The 24984-nt window shown below is 48.4% G+C and overlaps 1 protein-coding gene across 3 annotated transcripts in view; it reads right to left on the bottom strand.

Moving 5' to 3' along the window:
* SURF1 (SURF1 cytochrome c oxidase assembly factor) overlaps nucleotides 1-24984 on the bottom strand; it is a 155608-nt gene that overhangs the window by 55982 nt on the left and 74642 nt on the right. For all 3 annotated transcript variants that reach the window (XM_083160436.1, XM_083160438.1, XM_083160435.1), the window contains exons 5-6: nucleotides 1078-1266; nucleotides 878-950 (exon numbers count right to left, since the gene is read on the bottom strand). In XM_083160436.1, the coding sequence (XP_083016562.1) occupies nucleotides 878-950; nucleotides 1078-1266 (262 nt within the window). The remainder of the gene's footprint in view (nucleotides 1-877; nucleotides 951-1077; nucleotides 1267-24984) is intronic.

The raw sequence follows: 24984 nt of genomic DNA on the forward strand, positions 1-24984 counted from the left end.
GGGTAACAATTGGGCACTAGGAGGGTTAGGCTGGTGAAGGGGATGGTTAGGCGAAGGGTTACAATTGGGCACTAGGAGGGTTAGGCTGGTGAAGGGGAAGGTTAGGCACAGGGTTACAATTGGGCACTAGGAGGGTTAGGCTGGTGAAGGGGATGGTTAGGCACAGGGTAACAATTGGGCACTAGGAGGGTTAGGCTGGAGCAGGGGATGGTTAGGCACAGGGTAACAATTGGGCACTAGGAGGGTTAGGCTGGTGAAGGGGATGGTTAGGCGAAGGGTTACAATTGGGCACTAGGAGGGTTAGGCTGGTGAAGGGGAAGGTTAGGCACAAGGTTACAATTGGGCACTAGGAGGGTTAGGCTGGTGAAGGGGATGGTTAGGCACAGGGTTACAATTGGGCACTAGGAGGGTTAGGCTGGTGAAGGGGAAGGTTAGGCACAGGGTTACAATTGGGCACAAGGAGGGTTAGGCTGGTGAAGGGGATGGTTAGGCACAGGGTTACAATTGGGCACAAGGAGGGTTAGGCTGGTGAAGGGGATGGTTAGGCGAAGGGTTACAATTGGGCACAAGGAGGGTTAGGCTGGTGAAGGGGATGGTTAGGCACAGGGTTACAATTGGGCACTAGGAGGGTTAGGCTGGTGAAGGGGATGGTTAGGCAAAAATTATCAAAATAAAGTGTTGACAATGTGCATGTCGTCTTTTTAACCCTATGAACCTTTTGACCATGTTGACGTTAGTCACTATGGACCATTTATCTGTTGACCATGTCAACCATTGGATGTTGACCTATTGGTGTCGACCTAACATCCCACACCCCCTCCTGGTTGTGAGCAGCTATGATCCCCAGAGCTCTGAGTGCGAGCACACGCTCCCTTACCTGCCCTTCCATCCTGGTCTCTGGATACAGCTTCCTATTGGGAACAAACCCTCTGTTTACCAGGATTGTGATTCTGTAGAAAGCAGAAAAGCAGCAGATCATGCTCTGTATACTGTATGTTCCTCAGCATTGATCCACGTCACACAGTAACCAGTAGAACTATATGTATTTGTTACAATGGATGAGACTACATTACGTACCCCAGGTCAGTGCAGTGAAAGGGGGTGACCACATGAGCCCCGTTCTCCGGTAAGGTTGGCCGGTTGGTTTCCTGATCTTGTTTCTTGGAATTTACCAGTGTGCGAGGTCGGACATAAAGTTCCTTGGAGTGATCAAAGTGTCCTCTGACTGTCACAGGATGAAACTCGAATTTCTGAAGTTCCTCTGGCCTTAAATGCAGACACCATTTGTATTGATTAGTAAGGCAACACTCACTGCAGCATTAATAGATAAAGGGATTTATTTATTTACAGGTACTTATATAGCGCAGCAGATTCCGTTACAGCGTCTTATGTAGTGCAGCAGATTCCGTTACAGCGTCTTATATAGCGCAGCAGGTTCCGTTACAGCGTCTTATATAGCGCAGCAGGTTCCGTTACAGCGTCTTATATAGCGCCGCAGATTCCGTTACAGTGTCTTATATAGCGCAGCAGATTCCGTTACAGTGTCTTATATACCGCAGCAGATTCCGTTACAGCGTCTTATATAGCGCAGCAGATTCCGTTACAGCGTCTTATATAGCGCAGCAGATTCCGTTACAGTGTCTTATATAGCGCAGCAGATTCCGTTACAGCGTCTTATATAGCGCAGCAGATTCCGTTACAGTGTCTTATATGGCGCAGCAGATTTCGTTACACCGTCTTATATAGCGCAGCAGATTCCGTTACAGCGTCTTATATAGCGCAGCAGATTCCGTTACAGCGTCTTATATATCGCAGCAGATTCCGTTACAGTGTCTTATATAGCGCAGCAGATTCTGTTACAGTGTCTTATATAGCGCAGCAGATTCCGTTACAGCGTCTTATATAGCGCAGCAGATTCCGTTACAGTGTCTTATATAGAGCAGCAGATTCCGTTACAGTGTCTTATATGGCGCAGCAGATTCCATTACACCGTCTTATATGGCGCAGCAGATTCCGTTACAGCGTCTTATATAGCGCAGCAGATTCTGTTACAGTGTCTTATATAGCGCAGCAGATTCCGTTACAGCGTCTTATATAGCGCAGCAGATTCCGTTACAGTGTCTTATATAGCGCAGCAGATTCCGTTACAGTGTCTTATATAGCGCAGCAGATTCCGTTACAGTGTCTTATAAAGCGCAGCAGATTCCGTTGCGCTTTACAATTGGAAACAACAGTGATTAAACAAACTGGGTATATACAAACCGACATGGAGGTAGGAGGGCCCTGCTCGCAAGCTTACAATCTATAGGGATAATAGGAGGGATACATAAGGATAGATTTCCATAGCATGGCAGTCCCATCAGATTACTAGACAGTCCTGATGGGATGCAATTAGATCTGAATGCTACTGGAGGTTGTGTGGGGGTCCTGAGTATGATAAGCTGCCTGAAGAGGTGAGTTTTCAGGGAACGCTTGAAATTTTGGAGGCTAGAGGAGAGTCTTAGTGTGTGTGTAAGGGCATTCCATAAGGTGGGTGCTGCCCGACAAAAATCCTGCAAGTGTAAGTAGGAGCGAGTAATGAGTGTGGATGAGAGACGCAGATCTTGTGCAGAGCGGAGAGGTCGGGTGATGAGAGGCGCAGATCTTGTGCAGAGCGGAGAGGTCGGGTGATGAGAGGCGCAGATCTTGTGCAGAGCGGAGAGGTCAGGTGGGGATATATTGTGAGATAATAGAAGAGATATAAGTCGGTGTAGTCAGAGTAATGGCTTTGTATGTAAGTAGAAGTGTTTTATATTGAATGCGGTAATATACAGGCAACCAATGGAGGGACTGACAGAGCGGATCAGCAGACGATGAACGTCTAGCCAGGAAGATCAGCCTCGCAGCTGCATTCAAAATGGACTGTAGTGGTGAGAGTCTTTTCTTAGGAAGACTGGTAAGGAGGCCATTGCAATAATCAATGCGTGATATAATGAGTGCATGGATTTAAGTTTTTGCAGTGTCTTGTGTAAGGTACGGACGGATTTTGGATACGTTTTTTAGATGCATGATTTAGAGACAGATTGAATGTGAGGAATGAAGGACAGTTCAGAGTGGAGGATGACCCCTAGGCAGCGAGCTTGTGGGGTAGGGTTAATTGTTGTGTTCTCAACAGTGATAGAGATATCAGGTTGGTAACTACTCTTGGCTGGTGGGGATATAATTAATTCTGTTTTGGAAATGTTAAGTTTGAGGTGGCGAGAGGACATCCAAGATGAGATGGCAGAAAGACATTCAGAGACAAGGAGCAATACTGATGGTGAAAATTCCGGGGATGATAGATAGATTTGAGTATCATCAGCATACAGGTGATACTGAAATCCAAAAGAGTTGATTAGTTTCCCAAGTGAGGAGGTATAGATTGAGAAAAGCAGAGGACCTAAGACTGAACCTTGCGGTATTCCGATTGACAGAGGTAGTGAGGAGGAGGTAGAATCAGAGAAGCGAACACTGAAAGAGCGATTAGATAGGTAGGAAGAGAACCAAGAAAGTACTTTGTTCTGAAGACCTAGGGAGTGTAGTGTTTGTATGAGAAGAGAGTGGTCGACAGTGTCAGAGGCAGCTGAGAGATCTAGAAGAATAAGAAGTGAGAAAAAGGGATTTTTGTAAGAACTTACCGTTCGAATCCCTTTCTCTGATATGGTCCTGGTGACACAGCTTCACATTGGGATGTAGGAGGGTCCGCAGGAGCCAGGCACCCATCCTAAAGCTTTTGGAGGGTAGGCTCCTCCCCTACTGCATCCCAGACTCCTCAGTTCCATCTTTCAAAGCCACTGGAATACATTAACTCAGTACAACGCCTGCACATATTATATGCACATTTTTAAATTTAACTTTTTTAACCAATTATAACATGAAACATCATGAACACTGGCATACTTACTGAGCGTAAGGGAGGGATCGCTGTGTCACCAGGACCATATCAGAGAAAGGGATTCGAACGGTAAGTTCTTACAAAAATCCCTTTTTCTCTTTCAATGGTCCTGGTGACACAGCTTCACATTGGGACATTCCAGAGCCGGTCCTTTTGGGTGGGTACGCTCAGGTCTGCAGTTCTCATCACTGCTTGCCCGAATGATGCGTCCACCGACGCGAACTCATGGAACCTATCGGATTTGGCAAAAGTATGAACAGATGACCAAGTGGCAGCCCTGCAAACCTGCTCAGCTGTTGCCTCATGTCGAACCACCCAAGAGGTGGTGACTGATCTGGTGGCATGCGCATTAATCCTGGCTGGCACAGGCCTACCAACTTTAGTATATGCAAACGCTATAAAAGAGCGCAACCACCTAGCAACGGTCTGCTTAGAAGCAGGCCAACCATTATTATGTACATCATACAAAACAAGCAAAGTATCAGTCTTTCTGACACTTTTAACTCTGTCCACATAAATGCGCAAGGCGCGCAACCACATCCAAATTCCTCAATTTGTCCCTTTTTCTTGAACCCTCTGGGGGTTGAAACAGGCAGAACTAACTCCTGATTTAGATGAAAAGCAGAGACTACTTTTGGTATCATCATGAAATATAAGGAAGGGAGCCTTGCAGGACAAGGCTCCCAACTCCGATACTCTTTTTGCAGATGCCACTGCCAACAAAAATACCAGTTTCCATGTAAGGAATCTAAGGTCAGCCGACCGTAATGTTCAAAAGGTGCCTTTTGAAGGCACTCCAGAACCAGAGATAAATCCCATGGTGCTACTGGTTGCTTGTAGGGAGGTTTCAATCGAGAAACCCCCTGCAGGAAGGTCTGTACTTCCGTTAACAATGCAATCCTTCTTTGGAAGTAAATTGACAAGGCCGAGATCTGTACTTTGAGTGACTGAAGGCTTAACCCGGAGGAAAAGCCAACCTGCAAAACCTCCAACAATTTTGCCAATTTAAAGCGTGATGTGTATGACTTCTGTCTTTCACACCATCGAATATAGGTCTTCCAGACCCTATAATAATTTACAGAAGACACTGACTTTATGGCTTTAATCATTGTGTTAATCACTGCCTCTGAGAATCCTTTATTCCTCAAAATGGTGGTTTCAACAACCAGGCCGTCAAAATTAATCGAGCTGAATCCAGATGGTTGAACGGTCCTTGTTTTAGAAGGTCTGACCTCAGAGGTAGACGCCACGAGTCCACAGACAATCTCTGAAGCCTCGAGTAACAGGACCTCCTTGGCCAATCTGGGGCCACTAAAATCACTGGAATTGCCTGGGCCTGTATCCATTTCGACACTCTTGCCAGCATTGGGACTAGCGGAAAAACATAAAGAAGATTCCCCTCCCAGGGGATAGTCATGGCATCCACTGCTTCTGCCAGTGGGTCCCTCGTCCTGGCATAAAACCTGGGCACCTGATGGTTAAATCTGGATGCCATCAGGTCCACATCCGGGGTTCCCCACTTCAAGGCAATTTGATGAAATATCTGAGGATTTAGGCTCCATTCCCCATCCTTCAGCTCCTCCCTGCTCAGGAAGTCTGCCTCTATATTCTCCACTCCTGGTATGAATATAGCTGATAAGGCTGGAACATTCTGTTCCACCCACAAGAGGATTCTGGACACCTCCCACATGGCCAGTTTGCTGCGTGTGCCTCCCTGGTGATTCAGATACGCCACAGCTGTGGCGTTGTCGGTCTGAAGCCTTAAAGGGAGCCTCTGTAACCTGTCTCCCGCTAGAGAAATCACTTTCCACACAGCTCTCAGTTCCAAGATGTTGATCGGTAAGGCAAATTCCTCTGGAGTCCACAAGCCCTGCAGACGCAGGTCCAAGACTACTGCCCCCCCAGCCCCTGAGACTGGCGTCGGTAGTGACTACCAGCCAGCTCCAGGACTGCAGTGACCGACCCCACTGAAGGGAGTCCACGTCTGTCCACCATTTCAGGGAGGCTCGAATTTCCGAAGACAGCACTATCTGTTCGGATTTCATGGTCTGTGTGTTTCCTGACCAAGCCGTCAAAATGTTCCACTGGAACGCCCGACAGTGGAACCTGGCAAACTGCCGCGTCTCGAAAGACGCCACCATCTTCCCCAGCAGCTTGAGGCACCTCCATACTGATGTGCTCCGAGAGCTGAGAATCTCCTGGACTAAGGCAACCAGATCCCTGGCCTTTGCCTCCGGTAAAAATACCCGATGTAGATGGGTAACCAGAATGACCCCCAAGAATTGGAGTCTCTGTGACGGCACCAACTGAGACTTTTGTAAGTTTAAAAGCCAGCCGTGAGCCTGCAAAAAAAACCCGATGGCTTCTGCCAAGTGACTCTTCAACATGTCTGCTGACTCCACTCTGAACAGCAGGTCGTCCAAAAATGGGATCACCGTGATTCCCCTCAGTCGAAGCACAGCCGCCATTACAGACATTATCTTGGTGAATACCCTTGGCGCTGTGGCCAGGCCGAAGGGCAACGCCTGGAATTGCAAGTGCATGGTCTCCTATCTCAAACCTCAATAGCACCTGATGTCCTGGGTGAACAGGAACATGAAGGTACGCGTCCTGGACATCCATGGACGCCAAAAATTCTCCCTGGTCCAGGCTTAACAGCACTGACCGTAGAGACTCCATTTTGAAATGGTCTACCCACAATGGATAATTAACGACTTTAAATTGAGAATCGGTCTGAAAGACCCGTCTGGTTTGGACACCAGAAACAGAGAGGAATAAAAGCCTTTTTTCCACTCCGCTCTGGGGACCGGGATCACCACACCCTTCTCTAAAAGAGAATGAGCCGCTCCCAAGGGAGCTGTACGGAGCCGAGCCTCCTTTGGTATTGGCGTGGGAATGAATCGTCTTGGAAGAAGACCTTTGAAGGGAATTCTGTAACCCTGGGTTATAATTTCTAACACCCAAGAATCCCGGTCTAACAATGCCCATGCGTCTCTGAACAGTGTCAGATGTCCCCCCATCTTGACCACCGCCGGGCAAAACCCTTGGCAGTCATGCAGCGGGTTTGTCCTCTCCTTTTGTGTTTGGTTTCTTATGAAAGGAACCAAATTTTGACTTTTGGGCCTTGCCCCTGGAGGACTGAAACATTTCCCCTGAAGGGCTGCCCTCGAAAGGACGCACCTCCTCTAGGGGGGGGGGGGGGCGCAAGGCCGGCCTGAAAGCAGAAAACCTTGATGTCTGCTTGGCTGCAGGGACTGGCAGGAAAGTACTTTTGCCACCTGTGGCCTGCTTAATAATCTCTTCCAGTTCAGAAGCAAATAACAGCTTTCCTTTAAAAGCTAATGCCTCTAAGGCTTTTTTAGACACATTATCTGCCTCCCAAGCCTTAAGCCAGAGAACTCTCCTGGCATTTACAGACACTGGGGAAACTCTGGCAGCCATTTTGAGAGCTTCCTCTCAGACTCCAATACATGCTCTGCAGCCGCTTTTAAGCTACTCTGCAAGCAATAACACACAAGGGTCAGCGTGTAAAATAGTGCACAAATTTCTGGCCCACACGATCATGGCCTTAGAGACCCAGGCTGAAGCAATCAGAGGGCGTAGGGTGTATCCCACCCCTTCAAATATTGCCTTGAGGTTACCCTCCAGCTTTTTGTCTACGGGGTCCTTAAACGCCACTACCCCTTGTACAGGTAGCACAGTGGCTCCACCTGTGTCTTTGATACACGTGCCACAGAAGCATCTACCACTGGGACTTTTTTCCAGAGGTCAGCATGCGCCTCAGGCATGGGGTACAGGCTTAGAAATCTTTTAGGTATCTGAAGCCTTTTATCAGGGGTTTTCCAGGTCCCTTTGCAGGGAGATATCAGTTTCTTTACGCTGTCTCATAAAAAACAACCTTTGCAGGAGTTTATCCTTCACAGACAAATTTAATGCCTGTTTAACAGCAGTAATAAAAATCCTCTACCCCTGAGGCTGAGGACTCTTCAGAAACATCACCCTGATTGGTATGTCTGTGTACTCTCCTTCCTCATCAGCAGCTAACAATGGCACTGAATAAGACCTTTTAGGGGTCCCCACAGAATAACCATAAAACTTGTCCAACAAGTAATTAAACCTGCTGATTCCCATAGCAGTATCCTGCATGACCTGTAATAAGTCAGGATCTGTCTGGGTCCGAGGCAAAGAGCTAGAGGACTGCTGAGAGAATGGCAATGGTCTAGGGAAGTTACCAGCCATCACTCTGCCTGTCCACTAATGCACCAAAGCATTTTCATTTTCAGACCTGCCCAGGGACTTAGCCCACGCAAGCTCCGATGCACTACCCTCTGGGGTTCACTCCCCATGGGTTTCACAGCAGCGCAATAAATACATAAGCCCCCCTTATCTGCTCAGGGACAAATCTCAGTGTACAACCACTGCAAGCGCTCAATGCATTAAAGGCTCCCTCCCCCAAAACCACAGACTGTTGCTCAGACCTGATGTTCTCAATTAACACAGTCACAGCATTAAATGTACAGACATTATATACAGAACCAATATACTCAGTTCACTTAGCTTTCTGTAGTCTTCAGAATGGGGAAAGCGATGCCCAGGAAATCCAATCACTCTGTCAGGATCTGTAAGCCAGCTCAGCTTCGCTGCAAGCGTTCTGAATGGCGCCAAAACAGAGTGAGGGAAGGGACCAAGTCCCTGCTGCTGCGGGGTCTGTGACTTTTGGCGCCAACTACCCCCAGACAGCCGCTCCCATTGTAGGATCTCCTAGTTCCAGTATCTCCCCCTCAGCTGGGGACCACTTGGAACATGCCTGTAACACACTGCTGTCCTCTTATACAGGAGCTCAGTGTGCAAGCTCCGCAGAAAATGGCCGCCGCCATCACGGAGCGCCTGTCCCCCATGATCCCCACCTAGCGTGAAGCCGGTTTCAGAGCGCTCCGGAGCCCAGGCAGCTTCTTAAAAGAAGCTGTAAGCGCTGCACAGGGAGGCCAGACAGCGTCTCCCTTGTGCACAGTGAGCTGACAGGACGCGCTTCTGTCAGCTCCTGCTGCGCTAGCAGTGTGAGGATTCACTAATGAGAATCCTCACACTGTGCCTACCTAGCTAGTGTAAAAGTTAATAAAATAATAAAAACCCTAACTAACTCTACTCCTTCGGCTGCTCCGGCAGCCCTTTAGAATAGCACCCACTCCAGTGGGCACCTAACACGAACTGAGGAGTCTGGGATGCAGTAGGGGAGGAGCCTACCCTCCAAAAGCTTTAGGATAGGTGCCTGGCTCCTGCGGACCCTCCTACATCCCAATGTGAAGCTGTGTCACCAGGACCATTGAAAGAGAAATGGCCTTTAGATTTAGCATTGGCCAGATCATTGACTACTTTAGTCAGTGCTGTCTCAGTGGAGTGTTGAGAGCGAAAGCCTGACTGAAGTGGGTCCAACAGGTTGTAGGAGTTAAGAAAGTGTGTGAGGTGAGTGTAGGCAAGTCACTCAAGTAGCTTGGAGAGGCATGGGAGCTGAGAGATAGGACGGTAGTTAGAGAAACAGTTTGGATCAGAAATGCTTGAACAGAGAAGGAAAGATACCAGTAGACAGAGAGAGGTTACAGATTTTAGTTAAGTTTGGGATAAGCACAGGAGACAAAGCTTTACTGACTTGTAAGGGTATAGGATCAAGAGGAGAGTTAGTGGAGTAGGAAGATGAGAAGAGTGTGGATACTTCATCCTCACTTGTGGGGTCAAATGAGGAGAATGTGGCAATGGGATCAGGAAAGGAAGTAAGCAAGTCACCGGCTGAGGAAGAGCATGCCATTTCATCTTGGATTTTAGCAATCTTTTCCTTGAAGAAGGAAGCAAGCTCTTGTGCACTGATATTGGCAGGTGGGGAGGGTGAAGGAGGGTAAAGAAGTGATTTAAATGTATTAAAAAGTCGCTTGGGGTTATTGGCATGAGAAGAGACAAGAGATTGAAAATAAGTTTGTTTAGCAGTGTCCAGAGCATTACAATAGGTAGTCTTAAATGTGACAAAGTCACATTTAGTTTATAAATTAAATAATATATTTATTTATATTTATTTATTAGTGTTCCCGCTACGCTTTTAGCAGAGCGCTGCACCCTGACAGATTTTTTTAAGGGCAAAATGCGACCTACCCCTCTCGCAGTGCCCCGCTAAAACAGCCTCACGGGGAAGCCCAGCGTCGCCGTAGATGGCGATGTCTGGCGCTTCCCCGGCAGCATAGTGTGACTCCGGAGGGGCCGGGCCCGCCCTCTTTGATGACGATGGTGGGCGTAACCGCCCCCTTTCATGACGGCGGCGGCCCGGGACCACCCCCAGCTGTGACGTCGGCGTGCCTGGACCGCCCCCTGCACCCTGCCCGGAGCCAAACCTAGAGTGAACACTATTTATTATTTATTAACAGTTTCTTATATAGTGCACACATATTACGCAGCGCTTTACAGTGTCTAGTTGAACACTCACATCAGTTCCTGCCCCAGTGGAGATTACAATCTATGTTCCCTAGCACAAGTACACACACACACAGACATTCTAGGGTTAATTTTGTTGGGAGCCAATTAGCCTACCAGTATATTTTTGGATTGTGGGAGGAAACCGGAGTACCCGGAGGAAACCCACGCAATTACGGGGAGAATATACAAACTCCACACAGTTAGAGCCATGGTGGGAATCAAACCCATGACTTCAGCGCTGTGAGGCAGTAATGCTAACTATTACACCATCCGTACTGCCTATATATATATACCGTATTTATCGGCGTATAACACGCACTTTTTTCCCCCTGAAAACAGGGGGAAAAGATGGGTGCGTGTTATACGCCGATATGCGTGCTATACGGCGGTAATTTCACCCGACGGTACCTGTAATGCCAGTGCTGTTATGCGCGCAGTCATCCAGTCATCCACGGCGCCTACTAAGCGCGTGTTCTCGTGCTGCTGCTGCGAGGACCCGACGGTGAGCAGCAGCAGCACGCTTAAAGCTCCTCCCTGCACAGTGACTCCTTCCTCCCTGGCTACAGCAGCGTCATCAGCCTTCCCAAGCGCTGGCTGTAGCCTGGAGGAGGAGAAGGATAACTGTGCTGCCCTGCTACTATCTATTAAAATCCAGTATGTTAATAAATGCTGTATGCTAATAAACACTGTAATAACACTGTAATAAACCTGGGGGCTGGGGGGGCGGGGGGGGGGGGGGGAAATGATGAGTGAATTTCTCTGGCTTCTGCTTTATCTGTATACATATTTACCAGTATATATTTACGGTATTTATTAACAGCTGTCAGCACCTGATACCGTATATATATATATAGCACAGCAGATTCCAGTACAGTGTCTTATATAGTGCAGCAGGTTCCGTTACAGTGTCCTATATAGCGCAGCAGGTTCCATTACAGCGTCTTATAAAGTGCAGCAGATTTAAATAATATTAATAAAAAAAAGTTCTGAGTTACCCTTAATTTGCTTCAAAGTTTTTATTTAGAAATTTAACTTTTTTTCCTGAGATTTCCCTTTTAAAATGAAGGTGCGTGTTATACGCCGATAAATACGGTATATATATATATATATATATATATATATATATATATATATATATATATATATATATATATATAATCCAAGAAATCCACACACAGAGGTGTAGAAGCGGAGCACTCTCCACGATCACAAAACAGCCTTGTGATAAAAGAAAATAAGTTTTTAATCCAACTGGATCAACACAGTTATAAGGAAGTCAGAAGTATATAAGCCCCGACGTTTCGGTCCCAACATGGACCTTTATCAAGGAGCGTTTTTCTGATAAGTATCACATAGTCAGCGACGTAGGAACAGCCTGGATACAGACAGGGTCAGTTGACCCAGTTGGATTAAAAACGTATTTTCTTTTATCACAAGGCTGTTTTGTGATCGTGGAGAGTGCTCCGCTTCTACACCTCTGTGTGTGGATTTCTTGGATTATTATTAGGGACATGCTATTGCATGTACCTCTGCTGGGCACCCCGCTGCTGTCTTTTATTTGGGTGAGAGTGCGGTCTTTCTATGTTCTATATTATATATATATATATATATGTATATATATATATATATATATATATATATATATATATACACACACACACACACAAGGAAAGAAGGTGGCACTCATGGGGTTAAGGTGGAAAAACGTTGTATTGGAAAACAAACAAACAGTGGTCACATCAGTTGCCCGACATTTCGAGGCCAGAAGCCCCTTCAACCTTGATATAGATATCTGAGCATGATAGCTAGGGGTTTATTGTAATATAAATCACTTTTAACTGGTGTGATCTGAGCGGTAATGGCGGCCAAAGATGGCCGTGCGTGTCACTGGGATGTTATAATGGTACTATAGCAGCTCACATATGGCTGTGCGTTCCAGCTATGTTTCTGTGTATAAATGCAGATCAGACTGTAAATGTGTGTTCAGATCTTTATAAATAGGGTGTTATAATACTTCCTATATACACCAGTTGGTTATGGGTTAAGGGCTTATACATTTTATCACACCCTATTGGTCAGATTGTCATATGTTTCATTTGGGTGCCCCGATTATTAAAGTTGCAACTGCACTGGAACAACCTCCCGCCACCCATCAGGCTTTCTGATTCCCTTACCTCCTTCAAGCGCTCCCTCAAAACCCACTTTTTTCGACTAGCCTATCCCTCCTCCTAACCTCTTTTGATCCTCCTATCCTGCCTCCGTTCCTACTTATCCTATTGTTTTTCTTTCGTCCACCTATTTTTAGTATGTTAACTCTTATGAGTAGGGTCCTCCTGCCTCACGTACTCACCCTACCTCTTTACCTCACCTGTCCTCCTGTCCTGTTCTTCTCTTCCTCTACTTCATCTTCAGTCTCCTCGACAATTTTGACACCTACTTCTTAACTGATGCTGATTTCAGTTCTACCAGCTATACCCCTATTTATACTGTATTTTTCAACACACCCTGTACGTTACCTTGTAATTAGTTTTTTTGTTTGCTATGTACGGCGCTGCGGACACTTTGCGGCGCCTTATAAATAAAACTACTACTACTACTACTACTACTACTACTACTACTACTACTACGTTTAGATATAAAAGAGAATATTGGGCCTTATTCTGATCTGAGCTCAGTACAAATTTGTTCTTAAAATGGGCAAAACCATGTGCACTGCAGGTGGGGCAGATGAAACATGTATAGAGAGAGTTAGGTTTGTGTGAGTTATTTTGTTTCTGTGCAGGGTAAATACTGGCTGCATTATTTTTACACTGCAATTTAAATTTCAGTTTCAGCACACCCCACCCAAATTTAATTCTCTTTGCACAGGTTACATCTGCCCCACCTGTAGTGCACATGGTTTTGCCCATTTTAAGAACACATTTGTACTGAACTCAGATCAGAATAAGGCCCATTGTGTCTTACATATAAGGGAGTGGAGTCAGATGTCAGTTCAGAGTATGATCAGTAACAATGTGTAGGTACCATCTCATAGTGATTACGTTTTTTTTAAAGTATCTATACATATATACATTAAAGAAAAAAACTGAAAAAAACAAACAAGAAAAAAACCAAAAGAATAACACATAAAATTGAACATGAATCTCTCATCATTATGGTGATTAGACAGGTCTATGGGGTTTATTCTAGTTCATTCTTTCTGACAAAATCCTTCTTAGATGGACAAAACCATGTGCACTGCAGGGGGGCAGATGTAACATGTGCAGAGAGAACTAGATTTGGGAGAGTTATTTTGTTTCTGTGCAGGGAAAATACTGACTGCATGATTTTTCACTGCAATATAGATCTCACTTTGAAGTAAAACCCCACCCAAATCTAATTCTCTCTGCACAAGTTACATCTGCCCCACCCGCAGTGCACATGGTTTTGTCCATCTAAGAAGGATTTTGTCAGAAAGAATGAACTAGAATAACCCCCTATGTGACCTTATTTTTGCTCCAATCTTACTTATATTGACTGCACAGTCCACCTAGGTTACTATTGCATTTTTATATTGTTGGTGTAATTCTCTATATATTCATGTAGCAGTCACAAGAAAAGGAATTTATATATACACAGAATTGGGGTGAGAAGGGAAACAGTGCAAGATAATTAGGAAAGGCATTATCAGAAGCAATATTACTCTATCAACCCTGGGAGATGTACCATGGACCGGTACCTCCAAGTCACACTCATTCTAAGCGATCACCAAACGGTCAATTAATCCTCGAAAAATGGGGCAGAAAATGTTGAGGAAGGAATTTTTCACAGGTTCTTTATGATCTGCGGCAAGGATCTTTGTATAGAGCGTCTCATAGAAAACAGTTAAGGGGGTTATTTTCGTTTAGACCCCTTGGGGCCACAGTGTCTAGGTTGTAGATCCACTGGGCTTCCCTTTGTTTCAGAGCCTTTACTCTGTCACCACCCCTTGGGGGTAGAGGGATGTGGTCGATCAGCATTGATTTTATAGATGCCATCTGGTGTCCGAATTCCATGCAGTTTTTGGCCACTGGTTTATCCGTTTTACCGGTCTCGAGTGCAAGTCGGATGGTGTACCGGTGGTTGGCCATGCAGTCACGAAATGGTCTGGTGGTCATCCCCACATAATAGGATCCACACGGGCACACCAAAATATAGATTACAAACGCTGACGTACAGGTTAGGCGATGTTTGATTTTTATGCGTCTTCCGCTGTGTGAATGTGCTACTGTGCTGCCAGTCAGCATAGCATTGCAGGTCGTACATCCCTTTCACCGTACACAACCTGGTTTACCTGACCGTAACCATTGTGTACCCTTCGAGGATGGTCGGAGGGTTGGTCGCATAAGAAGTTGCTGAATATTTGCATTTTTGTGATAGGCCATCATCGGAGGTGGGCAATCACGAAATTTAAGTGAAGAATCGCTGGTGAGTATCGGCCAATGTTTTCTGTAGATAGCTGCCCCATCGTGTGATGTATGGTCAAACGTGTTTACCTGGACCATACGTTTGTTGTCCTTCTGGTTCAGTCTGTCCTCTCGTGGATTAAGGTGACGTGTCTTGTTTTTCATTAAACATCTTTCCACAATCTGTGACGAGTAGCCTCATAGAAGACAAAATCCTTCTTATACCCCTTTTACACCACCGAAAAATCCGGGTCAGCAGCGGGTCAGACCCGGATCATCGGCGGTGTAAATGGGGTATATCCGTGTCCATTTACACGGGTCCTCTACCCAGGTCCTGACCTGGGTAGAACCCGGATAGGACCCGTGTAAAGGCCGGTGTAAATGGTCCCGCTGTGGGTGCAGGCACCCGCAGCGGGTCCACAGCGTGCAGCACTGGGGAAGCTGTCCCCAGGTGCTGGGAGAAGGGGGGTGTCTGCGGCTTCTGAGGGGAGGTGGGGGTACCTGTCAGCCTGAGGTCGGAGCCGGAGGGGATGATGTGCGCCGCTGGTGAATCAGGCCCAATAGCATACAACTGCGGGCTGCGGGGGATGATGGTCGGAGCCGGAAGGGATGATGTGCGCCGCTGCTGCTGTACCTCCCCCTGCAGCTGCGAAGTTCCTGCGGCGAATGGACAGTCGGCATCGGGGGTCCCTCCGGTGCATGGGAACTAGTACTAGTTCCCATGCGCCGGAGGGACCCCCGCCACTGACTGTCCATTCGCCGCAGGAACTTCGCGGCTGCGGGGGGAGGTACAGCAGCAGCGGCGCATGCCCTCTTACGAGCATGGCTGACTTACAGTGGAATCGCTTTCTCTGATGTTTTCTCTGATGCTTTTTTGATGGCTGATAAGTATTGCTTGTATTCTTTAAAGCTCGAAGGTAACAAAGGAGGAGGGGGAGGGGATTTTGGGAGGGAGAGGGATGAGGAGTATATCCGCACTGATATTTATTTAATGGGGTTAATAAGAGGAGGTAATGAGGGATCTGTAAGTAACTGACTAGATTCCGGTTAACAGGAACAGTGGGTCCCAGAGCACTCAGACAGTATGTGTCTAGTGGTGCCTCTGTATGGGACAGTCAGGGGTGCACCCCAGAGTAACAATGTGTAATAAAACAATGCCAAGGGAGGAGAAGAAGGAAAGAAAACTCTGGGTGGGGGTACCCTTGTATTACAGATCAGGGTATGTTATATTGTGTTAAGATATAGCTTTTATTAGATATGCTTTAAAAGAAGTGGGTTCCTGTACTAGGAAAAAGATTTTCGTATAAGTAAGCGTAGCAAAAATATATATGATGATAATGTGGAGACTGACACTGGTCAGGGTCAGGGCATCAGAAATCCTCATTAATCCCCTAATTAACACCAGGTTGTGGTCTGTTGTGTTGGGGTAAATATTTAAATCATAGGATTTTATCCTGGACCAGTTCTGTCTCACAGCGCGGCAGGGATTGCAGCAGTGTGCCATGCAGCCATGTTGAATAATGTACAGAAATGCGGGAGCATGTAGATACGTGTGGTATAAAAGAAAGTTACAGCAGGTAATGAGAAGATGAAAAGATGTCCACTGGTCAAAACCAGCGGTTACCTGATAGACCCCACCGGTATGGTAATGGGAAGCCGGAATGAGGTCTGCTGCTGTGCCGGGTATGTATGCGCTCGCTGCTCACTGTTGGCGTCCCTGCCTGGAGTGAGCCGGTCACGTGTGTGCACCACGTGTCCCGGCGGAGTCCTCTGACGTACGTTTCGCTACGTGACCAAGCGTAGCGAAACGTACGTCAGAGGACCCCTGATCTGTAATACAAGGGTGCCCCCACCCAGAGTTTTCTTTCCTTCTTCTCCTCCCTTGGCATTGTTTTATTCTTTAAAGCTCCACTGCAAGTTATTGGATATCTTTTTTTTTACCATATAAAATTATATAGATATATATATATATATATATATATATATATATATATATATATATATATGTAGAAAAGAGAAAAATGAAGCGCACCAATCAGCAATAAATTTATAGATATTTACTTATATATATGCTGACATACATTGGGTTAAAATCAGAAAGCTTGCCGTGTGGACAGAGCATAACAGCCGGACCAGGCGCCGATGGAAAGACCGCAGGCAGTGATCAATTGCAGACGGAGCGCATCAGAACCGGAACAGTCAGCTGGGAACTTCCACGGGTACAGCACGGACCGGACCAGACCAGGACGTCACCACGTCGGGAACAGGTAACCACGCCCAATGCGTTTCGTCACAGCTACGGACTTCGTGTAATATATATATATATATATATATATATATATGTGTTGCCTCCTGGCAACAAGCAATTTCACCCCCCTTGGCAACGAGCAAGCATTTTTTATGACATCCACAAGGAAAGGCGAGCAGATACATACACTCCCCCCCAAATAACAATAAGCTAAAGGATGGATAACACCAGGGTCAGTCTCCAGAGAAGAGATCTGTTCACATGAAGGTGTGAAACCCCCCTCACCTACACAAGCTTCAAAGCCAGAGGAAGGGAGTGAGTTAATCAGCCCCTGAACATGTAATAGGAGACCCTGTTACATTCATACAACTGCTCCCAGCATAGGAAGGGTTAAGAATTCCTGAGGGAGGGGGAGAGGGGTGCCTTTGGGATGTAAGTGGGGTTTTGCATAGAGAGAGGAGAGAGATGTGAATGAGAGTCAGCGCTGGGAGTCGTGGACTGGCGTGTCCTGCCCATCTGAACTAATCTGAAAGTAACGTGGTGCGGTTCTGATAACGTGACTAATACTGATGGCCTTTCTGTATATAATGTATATAGAAGGTAATTGCTGATTTTACATGTATAACCCGTGTGTAAAATAAAGGTAATACTTTTGTACCTTTGCTATTGTGTATTCCTGTGCGATCTTTGGAACTCGGACGGACCCCAGGGGGGGCTATGCAAGAGGCATAAGTCCTGGGATCCTCACACATGTGGAGATGGGGGAGGTGTTACAGGAGCTGCCATCTAGTTTAGGGGTGCCATGTGGAGATAAGATAGGTGTTACAGGAGCAGCCACCTAGTTTAGGGGTGCCATGTGGAGATGAGATAGGTGTTACAGGAGCAGCCGCCCAGTTTAGGGTTGAGATGTGGAGATGGGGGAGGTGTTACAGCAGCAGCCGCCCAGTTTAGGGTTACCACGTGGAGATGGGAGATGTGTTACAAGAGCAGCCGCCTAGTTTAGGGTTGCGATGTGGAGATGGGAGAGGTGTTACAGAAGCTGCCACCTAGTTTAGGGTGCGATGTGGAGATGGGAGAGGTGTTACAAGAGCTTCCGCCCAGTTTAGGGTTGAGATGTGGAGATGGGGGAGGTATTACAGGAGCAGCCGCCCAGTTTAGGGTTACCACGTGGAGATGGGAGAGGTGTTACAAGAGCAGCCGCCCAGTTTAGGGTTGCGATGTGGAGATGGGAGAGGTGTTACAGGAGCTACCGCCCAGTTTAGGGTTGAGATGTGGAGATGGGGGAGGTATTACAGGAGCAGCCGCCCAGTTTAGGGTTACCACGTGGAGATGGGAGATGTGTTACAAGAGCAGCCGCCCAGTTTAGGGTTGCGATGTGGAGATGGGAGAGGTGTTACAGAAGCTGCCACCTAGTTTAGGGTGCGATGTGGAGATGGGAGAGGTGTTACAAGAGCAGCCGCCCAGTTTAGGGTTGCAATGTGGAGATGGGAGAGGTGTTACAAGAGCAGCCGCCCAGTTTAGGGTGCGATGTGGAGATGGGATAGGTGTTACAGGAGCAGCCGCCCAGTTTAGGGTTGCGATGTGGAGATGGGATAGGTGTTACAGGAGCAGCAGCCCAGTTTAGGGTTACCATGTGGATATGAAAAAGGTGTTACAGGAGCTGCCACCTAGTTTAGGGTTACCATGTGGAGATGGGGGAGGTGTTACAGGAGCTGCCACCTAGTTTAGGGTTACCATGTGGAGAAGGGGGAAGTGTTACAGGAGCTGCCGCCCAGTTTAGGGTTGCGATGTGGAGATGGGATAGGCGTTACAGGAGCTGCCACCTAGTTTAGGGTTGCGATGTGGAGATGGGATAGGTGTTACAGGAGCAGCCGCCCAGTTTAGGGTTGCGATGTAGAGATGGGATAGGTGTTACAGGAGCAGCAGCCCAGTTTAGGGTTACCATGTGGATATGGTGTTGCTGTTCAGGCATTCAGCATGAAGACAAACCTTTGAGGTAGCTTAACAAATAAAACCGAAATTTTGAATTAATTGTCCCATCCAATAGCCCTAAGGCAGCAGCATAGTGTAAGTTGCCACAAAGGACCAAACCACTAGAATCCACGTGGACTACCACAGAATAAACAAGTGAAATATAACTAATGCTTATCCCATAAAATAAATTGATAAACTTTTGCAAAGGTGATACTGTATTATCCACTTTGGAGTTAGTAAAGAACTGACAAAGGGCCTGATTCAGTAACGACCATTTGAAGTCTGAAAATTGCAAAAAGAAAAGGACGCGATTGCACTTTGATTGACAGTGGCAGGCATTTAGGGACAGGAGATGCTGTGTTTAGGGGGAGTGGACTATTTTCGGGATGGCTGCGTTATGTCAATGGCTTTGGTGCGCAGGTAGGTCAGATTCATACTGAGCCTGTGAAGGTAGAAGAAATAAACTACCCAATCAAAAGGTATGGACTTTCCTAGCGACTGCCAGGTACTACAGCAAGTGAATGCCCCAATCACCAAGTCCTCGATATCTGTCCCTAAAAGGAAACATGCCGCAGAGGCCAGAATGCTAGCAGAGAGTTCATCACAGCACTCTCCTAACTCTCCAACATGGTTATTGGGACTGACAGCCACCTTGGAATTAGGGGCAGCGTTGAGCCCAGTGGAAGAGATTGGTGGCAAGCACTCGGTGGTCTATCTGTAGAGGAAGATAAAGGTTCGGGAGATGCCATTCACCAACTTCACCACCTCTATTGCCACTGACTATTCGATATCATGTGCTATAGGTTTGTGTAGCATATACCGCGGCTAAGGGACTGAAGGAGTTTTGTGCATTGTGTGAGGTCAGGTTTCAACGTTTGTTACTGAAATGTCAGATATGAGGTATCAAGGATTTGTACTGCATGTCTGTATATTATAATTTATTTATTTGGCGCCACAAGGGTTCCACAGCGTTTTTAACAATACATAAAAGAGCAAAAAAGAAATGACAGTACAAGGCAATTTAGGACAAGTAGATGTAGTTACATCAGGGAACAAACATTTTTTTGTGCGGCAGAAAGGAATATAATCTAAGAAAAGCACATGAGGAAAGAGGGCCCTGCTCGTATGCGGTTTAAACGGTCTCCTCCACTCTTCAAGACCAGAGGATCTATATAGGGTTTGTGACACCACATAAATCTCCAGGATTAACATGAGGAGGCTCTCACCATACATAGACATACTGGGTCCTAAGCACCAGGGAACCCCCTATAGCCCCCTCACAGGATGTATGGTAATATGGTATCTGCCCAGGGGAGGCACATAGACATACTGGGCCCTAAGCACCAGGGAACCCCCTATAGCCCCCTCACAGGATGTATGGTAATATGGTATCAGCCCCGGGGAGGCACATAGACATACTGGGTCCTAAGCACCGGGGAGCCCCCTATAGCCCCCTCATAGGATGCATGGTAATATGGTAACAGCCCTGGGAAGTACATAGACATACTGGGCCCTAAGCACCAGGGAGCCACCTATAGCCCCCTCACAGGATGTATGGTAATATGATATCAGCCCCGGGGAGGCACATAGACATACTGGGCCCTAAGCACCAGGGAGCCCCCTATAGCCCCATCACAGGATGCATGGTAATATGGTATCTGCCCAGGGGAGGCACATAGACATACTGGGCCCTAAGCACCAGGGAGCCCCCTATAGCCCCCTCACAGGATGCATGGTAATATGGTATCTGCCCAGGGGAGGCACATAGACATACTGGGTCCTAAGCACCAGGGAACCCCCTATAGCCCCATCACAGGATGCATGGTAATATGGTATCTGCCCAGGGGAGGCACATAGACATACTGGGCCCTAAGCACCAGGGAGCCCCCTATAGCCCCCTCACAGGATGCATGGTAATATGGTATTAGCCCCTGGGAGGCACATAGACATACTGGGTCCTAAGCACCAGGGAGCCCCCTATAGCCCCCTCACAGAATGCATGGTAATATGTTATCAGCCCCTGGGAGGCACATAGACATACTGGGCCCTAAGCACCAGGGAGCCCCCTATAGCCCCCTCACAGGATGCATGGTAATATGGTATCAGCCCCGGGGAGTACATAGACATACTGGGCCCTAAGCACCGGGGAGCCCCCTCACAGGATGCATGGTAATATGGTATCAGCCCTGGGAGGCACATAGACATACTGGGCCCTAAGCACCGGGGAGCCCCCTATAGCCCCCTCACAGGATGCATGGTAATATGGTATCTGCCCAGGAAAGGCACATAGACATACTGGGCCCTAAGTACAAGGGAGCCCCCTATAGCCCCCTCACAGGATGTATGGTAATATGGTATCAGCCCCGGGGAGGCACGTAGACATACTGGGTCCTAAGCACCGGGGAACCCCCTATAGCCCCCTCACAGGATGTATGGTAATATGGTATCAGCCCCGGGGAGGCACATAGACATACTGGGCCCTAAGCACCGGGGAACCCCCTATAGCCCCCTCACAGGATGTATGGTAATATGGATTCAGACCAGGGGAGGCACATAGACATACTGGGTCCTAAGCACCAGGGAGCCCCCTATAGCCCCATCACAGGATGCATGGTAATATGGTATCTGCCCAGGGGAGGCACATAGACATACTGGGCCCTAAGCACCAGGGAGCCCCCTATAGCCCCATCACAGGATGCATGGTAATATGGTATCTGCCCAGGGGAGGCACATAGACATACTGGGCCCTAAGTACCAGGGAGCCCCCTATAGCCCCCTCACAGGATGTATGGTAATATGGTATCAGCCCAGGGGAGGCACATAGACATACTGGGCCCTAAGCACCAGGGAGCCCCCTATAGCCCCATCACAGGATGCATGGTAATATGGTATCTGCCCAGGGGAGGCACATAGACATACTGGGCCCTAAGTACCAGGGAGCCCCCTATAGCCCCCTCACAGGATGTATGGTAATATGGTATCAGCCCAGGGGAGGCACATAGACATACTGGGCCCTAAGCACCAGGGAGCCACCTATAGCCCCCTCACAGGATGTATGGTAATATGGTATCAGCCCCTGGGAGGCACATAGACATACTGGGTCCTAAGCACCAGGGAGCCCCCTATAGCCCCATCACAGGATGTATGGTAATATGGTATCAGCCACGGGGAGGCACATAGACATACTGGGCCCTAAGCACCAGGGAGCCCCCTATAGCCCCCCTCACAGGATGCATGGTAATATCGTATCAGCCCCTGGGAGGCACATAGACCTACTGGGCCCTAAGCACCGGAGAGCCCCCTATAGCCTCCTCACAGGATGCATGGTAATATGGTATCAGCCCCGGGGAGGCACATAGACATACTGGGTCCTAAGCACCAGGGAACCCCCTATAGCCCCCTCACAGGATGCATGGTAATATGGTATCAGCCCCGGGGAGGCAAATAGACCTACTGGGCCCTAAGCACCAGGGAGCCCCCTATAGCCCCCTCACAGGATTCATGGTAATATGGTATCAGCCACGGGGAGACACATAGACATACTGGGCCCTAAGCACCGGGGAGCCCCCTATAGTCCCCTCACAGGACGCATGGTAATATGGTATCAGCCCCGTGGAGGCACATAGACATACTGGGTCCTAAGCACCGGGGAGCCACCTATAGCCCCCTCACAGGATGCATGGTAATATGGTATCAGCCCAGGGGAGGCACATAGTCATACTGGGTCCTAAGCACCGGGGAGCCCCCTATAGCCCCCTCACAGGATGTATGGTAATATGTTATCAGCCCCGGGGAGACACATAGACATACTGGGTCCTAAGCACCAGGGAGCCCCCTATAGCCCCCTCACAGGATGCATGGTAATATGGTATCAGCCCCGGGGAGGCACATAGACATACTGGGCCCTAAGCACCAGGGAGCCCCCTATAGCCCCCTCACAGGATGTATGGTAATATGGAATCAGACCAGGGGAGGCACGTAGACATACTGGGCCCTAAGCACCGGGGAGCCCCCTATAGCCACCTCACAGGATGCATGGTAATATGGTATCAGCCCCGGGGAGGCACATAGACATACTGGGCCCTAAGCACCAGGGAGCCCCCTATAGCCCCCTCACAGGATGTATGGTAATATGGATTCAGACCAGGGGAGGCACGTAGACATACTGGGCCCTAAGCACCAGGGAGCCCCCTATAGCTCCCTCACAGGATGCATGGTAATATGGTATCAGCCCCGGGGAGGCACATAGACATACTGGGTCCTAAGCACCAGGGAGCCCCCTATAGCCCCCTCACAGGATGTATGGTAAAATCGTATCAGCCCCTGGGAGGCACATAGACATACTGGGTCCTAAGCACCGGGGAGCCCCCTATAGCCCCATCACAGGATGCATGGTAATATGGTATCAGCCCCGGGGAGGCACATAGACATACTGGGCCCTAAGCACCAGGGAACCCCCTATAGCCCCCTCACAGGACGCATGGTAATATGGTATCAGCCCCTGGGAGGCACATAGACATACTGGGCCCTAAGCACCGGGGAGCCTCCTATAGCCCCCTCACAGGATGCATGGTAATATGGTATCAGCCCTGGGAAGTACATAGACATACTGGGTCGTAAGCACCGGGGAGCCCCCTATAGCCCCCTCACAGGATGTATGGTAATATGGTATCAGCCCCTGGGAGGCACATAGACATACTGGGTCCTAAGCACCAGGGAACCCCCTATAGCCCCCCTCACAGGATGCATGGTAATATGGTATCAGCCCCGGGGAGGCACATAGACATACTGGGTCCTAAGCACCAGGGAACCCCCTATAGCCCCCCTCACAGGATGCATGGTAATATGGTATCAGCCCAGGGGGGGGGGGGGCACATAGACATACTGGGTCCTATGCACCAGGGAGCCCCCTATAGCCCCCTCACAGGATGCATGGTAATATGGTATCAGCCACGGGGAGGCACATAGACATACTGGGTCCTAAGCACCAGGGAGCCCCCTATAGCCCCCTCACAGGATGCATGGTAATATGGTATCAGCCACGGGGAGGCACATAGACATACTGGGTACCAAGCACCAGGGAGCCCCCTATAGCCCCCTCACAGGATGCATGGTAATATGGTATCAGCCCCGGGGAGACACATAGACATACTGGGCCCTAAGCACCAGGGAGCCCCCTATAGCCCCCTCACAGGATGCATGGTAATATGGTATCAGCCCCGGGGAGGCACATAGACATACTGGGCCCTAAGCACCAGGGAGCCCCCTATAGCCCCCTCACAGGATGTATGGTAATATGGATTCAGACCAGGGGAGGCACGTAGACATACTGGGCCCTAAGCACCGGGGAGCCCCCTATAGCCACCTCACAGGATGCATGGTAATATGGTATCAGCCCCGGGGAGGCACATAGACATACTGGGCCCTAAGCACCAGGGAGCCCCCTATAGCCCCCTCACAGGATGTATGGTAATATGGATTCAGACCAGGGGAGGCACGTAGACATACTGGGCCCTAAGCACCAGGGAGCCCCCTATAGCCCCCTCACAGGATGCATGGTAATATGGTATCAGCCCAGGTGAGGCACATAGACATACTGGGCCCTAAGCACCAGGGAGCCCCCTATAGTCCCCTCACAGGATGCATGGTAATATGGTATCAGCCACGGGGAGGCACATAGACATACTGGGTCCTAAGCACCGGGGAGCCCCCTATAGCCCCCTCACAGGATGTATGGTAATATGGATTCAGACCAGGGAAGGCAAATAGACATACTGGGCCCTAAGCACCAGGGAGCCCCCTATAGTCCCCTCACAGGATGCATGGTAATATGGTATCAGCCCCGGGGAGGCACATAGACATACTGGGCCCTAAGCACCAGGGAGCCACCTATAGCCCCCTCACAGGATGTATGGTAATATGGTATCAGCCCCTGGGAGGCACATAGACATACTGGGCCCTAAGCA

Source organism: Crinia signifera, chromosome 9, assembly GCF_055691185.1.
Source record: "Crinia signifera chromosome 9, ASM5569118v1, whole genome shotgun sequence".
Classification (NCBI taxonomy): Eukaryota; Metazoa; Chordata; class Amphibia; order Anura; family Myobatrachidae; genus Crinia; species Crinia signifera.